General features: G+C 43.0%; 1 protein-coding gene across 3 annotated transcripts in view; it reads right to left on the bottom strand.

Moving 5' to 3' along the window:
• Nucleotides 1-1,522: 1,522 nt before the first annotated feature.
• Nucleotides 1,523-11,521, bottom strand: part of LOC111959933 (calcitonin gene-related peptide type 1 receptor) — a 43,328-nt gene continuing 33,329 nt past the window's right edge. For all 3 annotated transcript variants that reach the window (XM_023981788.2, XM_023981790.2, XM_023981789.2), the window contains exons 7-13: nucleotides 11,251-11,377; nucleotides 10,886-11,039; nucleotides 10,709-10,769; nucleotides 10,344-10,410; nucleotides 9,412-9,630; nucleotides 8,632-8,673; nucleotides 1,523-2,081 (exon numbers count right to left, since the gene is read on the bottom strand). In XM_023981788.2, the coding sequence (XP_023837556.1) occupies nucleotides 1,860-2,081; nucleotides 8,632-8,673; nucleotides 9,412-9,630; nucleotides 10,344-10,410; nucleotides 10,709-10,769; nucleotides 10,886-11,039; nucleotides 11,251-11,377 (892 nt within the window). In that variant the 3' untranslated portion in view covers nucleotides 1,523-1,859. The remainder of the gene's footprint in view (nucleotides 2,082-8,631; nucleotides 8,674-9,411; nucleotides 9,631-10,343; nucleotides 10,411-10,708; nucleotides 10,770-10,885; nucleotides 11,040-11,250; nucleotides 11,378-11,521) is intronic.

The raw sequence follows: 11,521 nt of genomic DNA, 5'->3' as shown, positions 1-11,521 counted from the left end.
GGCTTCTTGGTCATTAGATGCCTCTGTCCTTCGAAAATGTCCACACCAACGACCGACCCTAAAACGTGTCCAAACTTTCAGAGCACGAACAAAAAATTCCTCAAAATCGCACTAAACGGATTATAAATTGATATAAAACGGCTCAAATTACTACATTATGATGTTTTTAACAACTATAACGACTGAAAACATGACCGGAGAATATTGCTGGTTAGAAAACGACTTGGAACGAACAGGTCCGATGGCCTTCCACGCTTGAGGCGCACTTTGAGAAAGGGCGGTCTCTGTACATTTTGGTCATTTATAATGGCTGTGAACGTCCCATCGATTTCATTGAAAACGTGATGACGTACAGACACCCAGAGGAAGACGTAGGCAGTGTCGGTTTCTTCATAGCATTCACTGTGGCCTTATAAACAGACCCCAGATCAGAGGTAAAAATTTCTGAAATCTGAACCCTGTCATGAAAAGTGCTGTAGAATTGTTCTGTACCACTCAGAGACAAAATTTCAACTCCTATAGAAACTATAGACTGTTTTCTATCCAATAATAACAATAATATGCATATTGTACGATCAAGAATTGAGTACGAGGCAGTTTAATTTGGAAATGTAAAAAAAAAATAATGCTAACAGCTCCCCCTATTGACAAAAGGTTAACAACTATAACGACTGAAACATGACCGGAGAAAATTGCTGGTTAGAAAACGATTTGAACGAGGCAGGTCGATGGCCTTCACGCTTGAGGCGCAAGTTGAGAAAGGACGGTCTCTGTACATTTTTGTCATTTATAATGGCTGTGAACGTCCCATCGACTTCATTGAAAACGTGATGACGTACAGACACCAGGGAAGACGTAGGCAGTGTCGGTTTCTTCATAGCATTCACTGTGGCCTTAAAACAGACCCCAGATCAGAGGTAAAAATTCTGAAATCTGAACCCTGTCATGAAAAGTGCTGTAGAAATTGTTCTGTACCACTCAGAGACAAAATTCCAACTTCTATAGAAACTAGAAGGTGTTTTCTATCCAATAATAACAATAATATGCATATTGTACGATCAAGAATTTAGCACGAGGCAGTTTAATTTGGAGACACAAAATATGCTAATGCGGAACAGCACCCCCTATAGTTGCAAGAAGTTAACGTGACTGTACATAAATGTAAGAAGGAGGTTTGACAATCCAAATGAAGATAATCAGTTCAGATAAAGCCTGGGTGTTTGCCCAAAAGTATTATTTGTGACATGCCAAACCAAGAACCGCCCTTGTCAGCTATTTTTATACACAAAATCTAGCCACTAAAAACTAGGCTCTCTGAGGCTATTATCTGTGTTTCTCTAGCTGAATCTAAACTCAAATTAAGGGCAAGTTACGCAGATATACAGTACAGTCCCTTGTTGGTAGTTAATCCTTTTGAAAAGGTACATGCTTTACCATTATCAACTATTGTCATTTATGCCAATATCTGTCCTGTACAACTGAATGTTACTTCAATTATGAAGTTGGTCTGCCACTGTGTTAAAAGGACTGCCTAACACTTGAATGCTTTAAGATAAATTATCAGAATATATACATTTGGCTTCCTCTGAAAAGCAGCAAAGAAGCTTCATACATGGATACTTGAAAAAGGGTGGCAAAAAGTGATTCTCACTAAGCTGATAAAACGATTAAGTGCCCATTTCAATGTGTTAATCAAAAGTAGCAAAATGTGTTTATTTTTTTTGTTTCAGTGCGTATACAAGTGGCCGAAAGTTTGTTGTTTATCCCTTCTTTCTCCCCTCCCTCGGTTAACCCAGTAAACCTAGTAACAAACTGCAGCCTCCCCTTCCCTACCATTCCGAAAAAAAATCATCCTATCCTCAGGCGAACGGGTTCTCTGATTTTAAGATGGAGGTCTCGATGTCGAGGCAGGCCCCCTTGCCGTTCAAGTGTTCTGTGTGGCTGTCGATGCTGTAGCAGCCCTGGACCTCGGTGATGGACGAGGCAGTGTACGAGGCAGACCGCATGGCATCTGAGTGGGCGAAGGTGCTTCCAAACTGGATACGGTACTGGTTCCAATGTCTCCTCAGAACCCCTTGCACCTACCAAGACACGATGTCGACCATAAGATTCAGCACATAGAAAACAAATCAATACATTTAGTAATAAATGACTAGTAATGAATGAACCCTAATTGCAAGACCATCCATGTATCCTCACACAGTGTTTGCCTGGCCATCTCCCAGGCATTCACAATTACCATATTAACCCTTGACCACTTCATCTGTTCCATAAAGCAACCCCAATCCAAACACAAATAACAAATTTGGTAAGAAACCCTCTCAATTCAAGGAAACGTATAGTATTACGCAGAGCCATGAGTGCATAGAACTCCCTTCCATCTTATATAGCGTAAGTGAACAGCAAACCTGGTTTCAAAAAACAAATAAAGMAACACCTCACAGCCTCTCCCCCATGTGACCTACTTGTTGTGTGTATGTACTAACATGTACAATTGAAGTCGGAAGTTTACATGCACTTAGGTTGGAGTCATTAAAACTCATTTTTCAACCACTCCACAAATTTCTTGTTAACGCACTATAGTTTTGGCAAGTCGGTTAGGACATCTACTTGCATGACAAGGGTAATTTTTCCAACAATTGTTTACAGACAGATTATTTCACTTATAATTCACTGCATCACAATTCCAGTGGGTCAGAAGTTTACATACACTAAGTTGACTGTGCCTTTAAACAGCTTGGGAAATTCCAGAAAATGATGTCATGGCTTTAGAAGCTTCTGATATGCTAATTGACATAATTTGAGTCAATTGGAGGTGTACCTGTGGATGTATTTCGAGTCCTACCTTCAAACTCAGTGCCTCTTTGCTTGACATCATTGGAAAATCAAAAGAAATCAGCCAAGACCTCCACAAGTCTGGTTCATCCTTGAGAGCAATTTCCAAACGCCTGAAGGTACCACGTTCATCTGTACAAACAATAGCATGCAAGCATAAACACCACGGGACCACCCAGCCGTCATACCACTCAGGAAGGAGACACATTCTGTCTCCTAGAGATGAACGTACTTTGGTGCGAAAAGTGCAAATCAATCCCAGAACATTTTCTCTGGTCTGATGAAACAAAAATAGAACTGTTTGGCCATAATGACCATCGTTATATTTGGAGGAAAAAGGGGGTGGCTTGCACGCCCGAAGAACACCATCCCAACCGTGAAGCACGGGGGTGGCAATATCATGTTGTGGGGGTGCTTTGCTGCAAGAGGGACTAGTGCACTTCACAAAATAGATGGCATCATGAGGACGGAAAATTAGGTGGCTATATTGAAGCAACATCTCAAGACATCAGTCAGGAAGTTAAAGCTTGGTCGCAAATGGATCTTCCAAATGGACAATGACCCCAAGCATACTTCCAAAGTTGTGGCAAAATGGCTTAAGGACAACAAAGTCAAGGTATTGGAGTGGCCATCACAAAGCCCTGACCTCAATCCCATAGAAAATGTGTGGGCAGAACTGAAAAAGCATGTGCGAGCAAGGAGGCCTACAAACCTGACTCAATTACACCAGCTCTATCAGGAGGAATGGGGCAAAATTCACCCAACTTTTTGTGGGAAGCTTGTGGAAGTTAAACATTTAGGCAAATGCTACCAAATACACTCTATTAGTATGTAAACTTCTGACCTACTGGGAATGTGATGAAAGAAATAAAAGCTGAAATAAATCATTCTTTGTACTATTATTCTGACATTTCACATTCTTAAAATAAAGTGGTGATCCTAACTGACCTAAGACAGGGAATCTTTACTAGGATTAAATGTCAGGAATTGTGAAAACCTGAGTTGATGTCACGCCCTGACCTTAGAGATCCTTTTATGTCTCTATTTCGGTTTGGTCAGGGCGTGAGTTGGGGTGGGCATTCTATGTTCATTTTTCTATGCTTTCTATTTCTTTGTGTTTGGCCGTGTGTGGTTCTCAATCAGAGGCAGCTGTCTATCGTTGTCTCTGATTGAGAACCATACTTAGGTAGCCTTTTGCCCCCTGTGGTTGTGTGGGTAGTTTGTTTCTGTTTTGTGTCTGCACAGACAGGACTGTTTCGTTTCGTTCACTCTCTTTGTTGTTTTTTTGTTGTTTCAGTGTTCAGTTTTATTTTATTAAATTAAAATTAACACTCACCACTCTGCGTTTTGGTCTCCTCCCTTAGACGATCGTGACAGAACTACCCACCACAAAGGACCAAGCGCGGGTGTAATGGACTCCTGGACATGGAGGAAATCCAAAAAGGGAGCTGGAGGCAGCTAAGGTGGAGCGGCGACTACGAGGAGTTGGCTCGAGGAGGCGTGCACGAGAGGCAGCCCCGATTTTTTTGGGGGGGGCACACGGGGAATTTGCGGAGTCAGGTCATAGACCTGAGCCAACTCCTCATGTTTGCCGTGGGAGAGGATTGACCGGGCAGGCACCGTGTTATGCGGTGACACGCAAGGTGTCCCAGTGCGGCTACATCGCAGCTCCTCGCATCGGCCGGGCTAGAGTGGGCATCGAGCCAGGAGGGTTGGTGCCGGCTCAGCGATCTGGCTCCAGTGCGTCTCCTCGGCTGGGTTATCCTGCACCAGCCCTACGCACGGTGTCCCCGGTTCGCCAGCACAGCCCAATGCGGCCTGTTCCAGCTCCCCGCACTTGCCGGGCTACAGGGGGAATCCAGCCAGGACGAGTTGTGCTAGCTCTCACGCTCGAGACGCCAGTGCGCCTCCACGGCCCAGTGTATCCGGTGCCTCGGCCTAGGAAGAGGCCTCCTGCATGTCTCCCCAGCCTGGTGAGTCCTGTGCCTGTGCTAAGCCTAACCCTCCTGCATGTTCCCCAACCTGGTGAGTCCTGTGCCTTCTCCCAGAGCCAGGCCTCCGGTGTGTCTCTCCACTTAGTGGTGATCCATGGCAGAGCCAGTGATCCTGGAAGCCTCCAGTGGTGATCCATGGCACGAAGCCTCCAGTGGTGATCCATGGCATGAAGCCTCCAGTGGTGATCCATGGCACGACTCCATGGATCCATGGCAGGAAGCCTCCAGTGATGATCCATGGCACGAAGCCTCCGTGATGATCCATGGCACGAAGCTCCAGTGATGATCATGGCACGAAGCCTCCAGTGATGATCCATGGTAGAGCCTCCGTGATGATCCATGGTAAGAAGCCTCCAGTGATGATCCATGGCACGAAGCCTCCAGTGATGATCCATGGCCGAGCCTCCAGTGATGATCCATGGCACGAAGCCTCCAGTGATGATCCATGGCAAGAAGCCTCCAGTGATGATCCATGAAGCAAAAGCTCCAGTGGTGATCCATGGCATGAAGCCTCCAGTGGTGATCCATGGCATGAAGCCTCCAGTGGTGATCCATGGCAAGAAGCTCCAGTGATGATCCATGGCCCGAAGCCTCCAGTGATTGATCCATGGCCGCGCAAGCCTCCAGTGATGATCCATGGCACGAAGCCTCCAGTGATGATCCATGGCACGAAGCTCCAGTGATGATCCATGGCACGAAGCCTCCAGTGATGATCCATGGCACGAAGCCTCAGTGATGATCCAGTGGCACGAAGCCTCAGTATCATCATGGCCGAAGCCTAGTGATGATCCATGGCACGAAGCCTCCAGTGATGGTTTGGTCAGGGCGTGAGTTGGGGTGGGCATTCTATGTCTTTGCATTCTATGTTCATTTTCTATGCTTTCTATGTCTTTGTGTTTGGCCGTGTGTGGTTCTCAATCAGAGGCAGCTGTCTATCATTGTCTCTGATTGAGAACATACTTAGGTCCTTTTGCCACCTGTGTGTTGTGGGTAGTTGTTTTCTGTTTTGTGTCTGCACCAGACAGGACTGTTTCGTTTCGTTCACTCTCTTTGTTGTTTCAGTGTTCAGTTTATTAAATTATGAACACTTACCACTCTGCGTTTTGTGTCTCCTCCCTTAGACGATCGTGACAGTTGAAATGTATTTGGCTAAGGTGTATGTAAACCTTTGACTTCAACTGTATATGGGGACAATCAGATTTGCAACATGTCTCAAACCGTAAATGGTTTTCTTCATTATGCATATCTCTGCTTGGTGGAATATTCTGGGTGGTGTCCCTTTCTCTATCCTGTTCTTTGGCTGGATGGAACAGGAGTCCGCAACGTAATAGTGGCCTGGCCGGATGGCCCTGTCTCTCTTGTCCAGCGGACAATCGCCGGAAGGAGAAGACGGAAAGGTAAACAGACCCCCCCCCCCCCCCCCCCAAGGTGTATGTAAACTTCCGACTTCAACTGTATGTGTAACTGATAGATGCACACACACACTACATGTTAATGTTTTTAAAAGTATGTAAATTGTTAAGTATTTTGTATTTTTCGTTATATGTCAGACCCAGTAAGACTAGCTATCGCTATTGCGTCGGCTAATGGGGATACTAATAAATCAAATAATCAAATCAACGTGCTCCATACCACTTTGTGGACTGTCCTGTGAATGTCTCTGCTGATGCCTGCCAATGCTTTAACTTCTTGCAACATTAGGGGGTGCTGTTCCGCATTAGCATATTTGGTGTCTCCAAATTAAACTGCCTCGTGCTAAATTCTTGATCGTACAATATGCATATTATTTATTATTGGATAGAAAAACACCTTCTAGTTTCTATAGAAGTTGCGATTTTGTCTCTGAGTGGTACAGAACAATTCTACAGCACTTTTATGACAGGGTTCAGATTTCAGAAATTTTTACCTCTGATCTGGGGTCTGTTTATAAGGCCACAGTGAATGCTATGAAGGAACCGACACTGCCTACGTCTTCCTCGGGTGTCTGTACGTCATCACGTTTTCAATGAAGTCGATGGGACGTTCACAGCCATTATAAATGACAAAATGTACAGAGACCCCTCTTCTCAACGTGCGCCTCAAGCGTGCGGCCATCGGACCTGCCTCGTTCCAAATCGTTTTTCTAACCAGCAATATTTCTCCCGGTCATGTTTTCAGTGTTATAGTTGTTAAAAACATCATAATGTAGTTAATTTGAGCCGTTTTATATCAATTTATATCCGTTAGTGCGATTTTGAGGAATTTCTTGTTGTGCGTTCTGAAAGTTGGCACACGTTTTAGGGAGTCGGTCGTTGGTGGGTGGACATTTCGAAGGACAGAGGACATCTATCGACCAAAAGACGTTTATAACATAGAAAGGATACATTGCCCAAGAATATGATGGAAGAACAGCTCAAAGTAAGCAATATTTATATGATAAACCGTGTTCTGTCGAAATATTTTAAACGCATATTCGCCATTTTGTTTGGTATAGCTTCACTTGGCCAACCCTGTATTGAAAAGTAAGGATAATTTTAAAAATGTAAATCCGCGGTTGCATTAAGAACTAATTTGTCTTTCGATTGCTGTCAACCCTGTATTTTTTAGTCAAGTATATGATTAGCTTTCAATTAAACTAGATCACTCTGATAGATGACGTCAGACATATTGAGGCTTGATTTCCTAGTATTTTATTGTGTAACCACGGTTTTTGTATGGCTAAATATGCACCTTTTCGAACAAACTGTATATGTATATTGTAAAATGATGTTACAGGAGTGTCATCGGAAGAATTCTGAGAAGGTTAGTGAAAAAATTAATAATTTTGGCGGTGATTACGTTATAGCGCTCTTTGGCTGGAATCGATGCTCTGGTAACGTTTGTTCATGTGGTATGCTAACTTATCGATTTATTGTGTTTTCGCTGAAAAACGCTTAGAAAATCTGAAATATGGTCTGAAATCACAAGAACTGGGTCTTTCCATTGCTATGCTTTGTCTATTTTTATGAAATGTTTTATGATGAGTAAATTGGTCATACACGTTGCTCTATCTAGTATTCTAGTCGATTTGTGATGGTGGGTGCAATTGTAAACTGTTGATTTCTACCTGAAATATGCACTTTTTTCTAACAAAAACTATCCTATACCATGAATATGTTATCAGACTGTCATCTGAAGAGGTTTTTTCTTGGTTAGTGGATATCAATATCTTAGTTGAGCCGAATTGGTGATAGCACCTGAAGGAGTAAGAAACTGATGGAGTTAGAATAGTGGTGTATTTTGCTAACGTGTTTAGCTAATAGATTTACATATTTTGTCTTCCCTGTAAAACATTTTAAAAATCTGAAATGGTGGCTTTATCACAAGATGTGTATCTTTCATCTGGTGTCTTGGACTTGTGATTTAATGAATATTTAGATGCTACTATCTACTTTTGAAGCTATGCTAGTATGCTAATTAGTGTGTGGGGGGTGTGGGGGTGCTCCCGGATCCGGGGTAGAGGTCTCGTGACAAAGGTTAATGATCTTCAATCTGAGAGAATCATCTCCAGAGGCCCACAAGCTCCCATGAAATGCTCTGGAAGGTCAACTTCCCCAGATGCATCCCCAGGTCAGGTCACCTCCCGGGGAGGGTTTGCACAGAGGAAGTTGCCTAACCTTGGCTTGATCGCACAGTGAACTGAGGACAAGAATGTACAGGGGAGGAGAGGGTCGCAAAATTCCTGAAATGTCCTGTGAGTAAGCTGCAAGGGAATCCTCCAACCTAAAATTCTATATCTGGGACTTCAGAAAACCTGATAAATGAATGTGGGTCAGAATCTTACCTCTCCATTGAAGAAGCAGAAGATGGTGGCTACCAGCAGACCCTGAGAAAATAAAGCAAACRAGGGAGCCCAGTCAGTGCTTATCGGTGATAACCCCATCGCTTTCACGCCCTGGGAGAATGTCTCAAGCTCTCAAACACCCAAAACAGTCGAGCCGTGGGGCAGAATGGTGATTTTGCCAACTTTGATGCATTTTGGCAGCGGACCTTTCGAGGAGCATGTAAAACGAGGGCGAGAGAGCGAGAGGTACAGAGAGAGAGTAGGGGCAGAGCGAGGCGTTGTAATATATTATTTATTGAGCTGATTCAGCCTGGCACCAGAAGGCACTGACTGTACCTCATCATGAGTTGCAGCATTCAACGCTCCTCCTCCCCTGCCAGACAATGACTTATACTTTCTTCCACAGGTCATGAGATAAAGACGTGGGAGTCAAAGACTAATAGGGCGCCGACCTGGTCTTAATCCAATAATAAGAGAACACAATAAGAGACGGTGGCTACAGATGACTACTTCAGTTTTATTGTGGCAATGGGAATGTTACTGCTGCTTACTTCAGAAGGGGTATGGTTCTCTTTTTCTCCCCCAGACACCTTAGTATGCACTTACCGACAGTACGTCACTCTGGACAAGAACATCTGCCAAATTACTATGCACAACATACACAAAGRTCATCCTAACCTTGGTTGGAAACATGGAAGATACATTACTGTAAGCCTAGAAATGTATAATGTTATAGTCATATGTGAGCTGGGGTAACTAGCAGAGAATAGATAGTCTTACCTGATAATGCATTAAGATGTGCATGATGTAGTCATAGATCTCAGAGGAAACCCGTCCCTCTGGTTTGTAGGGCAACAGGACGTACTGGATCCCCAGGAGAGGTACCAGAATCAGGGTGGCACGCACCGCCTTCATGTAGAGACTGGACTCAGCCTGGTGGGTTACCTTTAGCTTGGTGATCAGGACACGCACAATGTTCAACAGAAAGAACAGGTTCACCTTGAAGGATATAGAGAGAGAAAAAGGCCAAATTTGTCAGAATATAGCCATTGAGAGGATATGTTTATYCAAAGAACCCTCAATCACCATACATAAAAAACAAGGAATACTGTTCACGACTGTTAGCAATAGTGTGTTTTCTTCTTGATGTAATAAAATGGTGCATTATGGGTAATACATACGTTTCTGAGCCATGGATAAGTTTATTAGTGGAGAGCAGATTAACATAATATTCATTACAATTCTCAAATTGACTAAACAAGAAGMAATCAGGCAGAATTCCTCAAAATAAAGAAACATCAGCACATCTGATAAGACATGCAGCTCTATACCAGATTGGACCCACAGAAAATAATTGCAAACTACAAGAGGATGCTTGATTGTCCGGTTTCCTTTGAAGTCAGACCAATGGTTTTATCAGTTCATTCCTAGAATGCCAAAGGCACGCTGTTCTGCCAAATTACTAATGGGCGGGTCACTAATCTATCAACCTACAGGATAGTTCTGTGAAATTACTTATCTAGATATTAGTTTCCTGGGCTAGTTGAAAAAAAACAAAGTGTGGTCTCTTTTTGTCCATAGACTACGTTCAAGGTAAGGAAACAAATGAAAACATCCTTGAACACTGCAACCCCTTTCCACTTAAGTTTGCACTCAAGAGAAGCAGGAATATAGCTAGTATTTGCATGTACCTAAATGTACTACAGACTTACCAACAGAGCAGCGCAGATGGGCCCATGGATTATGTAGAGGAGTGAAGTGTTGGAGCTTATCCAACAACTGTAGGAGGGGAAGAGACAAATTAGCATTCAGGGTCTGCCACCTTCTTTTATGGTTTAAATTAGATTTTACAAGAGCTGCTTACAGGAAATATATTCATAAAATTGGATTGAAAGCTCTAGAAGTGTGCCAACAGGATTCTAATAGGCAATGGATACATGGTAGGGAATACTTGTAGCTGTAATAGAAACGAATTACAGCAGATGTATTATGCTGTATGAATAGCTTGTAGTTGAAGAAATGATAAATTCACTGAAAACAATTGTGGTACAAAATACASTATCTGAACGTAACTCACTTGTCATTGTARTAGTAACTGCGAGCGATTGCATGTATAGATGCTGGAATTAGAGGAAAGCCTGAAAAACAACAGACATCCATTGTCYGTGACAAACAGTGTTCCTTCCATGAAATAACATCCAAACTTCACATCAAAATCATATACAGGGATACGGGGGTATCCCCAAAAACCTACCCCAGCCGAGAAGATAGTACCACATCAAGTGCTGTTTCTCAGCAAACACAGCAACAACGATGAGGGTGTGCAGGTATATCCCTTCACAAAGCATCCAGAAATAGTTGCAACCAAAAAGATAAAGATGGATAAACTGGGACACTTTACAGCTCGTCTGGAAGAAAAGAAAATAAGGATGTTGCGTATGCAGTTCTTCTGTGCTCACTCTTTGAATATCTCTAAAGGCAACAGCAAATTAGCAGTGTGTATACTGCCATTGCATTGGTGTGTGGCTGTAAAATATACATATTATAATACACATCTAAAATTATTATTCACATAATATCCATCCATCCATCCACCCACCCACCCACCCATCCACTTACAGGGTTTCTTTGTACCAGCTCCTGGTTATTCGCCACAGCGGTCAGCCAGATGATGGTAATGACCGAGTTCAATACAAAGGAGAAGAAGAGGTTTTTGTGGAGAGTGATTCGTTGACAACTTAAACTCCTACACGAAAGGGGAAAAGGTGTAGACTTTTTCATTGTGGCGTTAAAGACAGAAAGTAATTTGGCATCAACTGTCCGTGTCTAATAACAGATCCAGGAATAAAACCTTTGAGTATTCAATTAGTTATATTGTTTGGTTCATTTA

The sequence above is a fragment of the Salvelinus sp. IW2-2015 genome, linkage group LG36, assembly GCF_002910315.2.
Source record: "Salvelinus sp. IW2-2015 linkage group LG36, ASM291031v2, whole genome shotgun sequence".
Lineage (NCBI taxonomy): Eukaryota > Metazoa > Chordata > Actinopteri > Salmoniformes > Salmonidae > Salvelinus > Salvelinus sp. IW2-2015.
The sequence above is the reverse complement of the archived record's forward strand: the minus strand, read 5'-3'. Positions and strand labels throughout refer to the sequence as shown.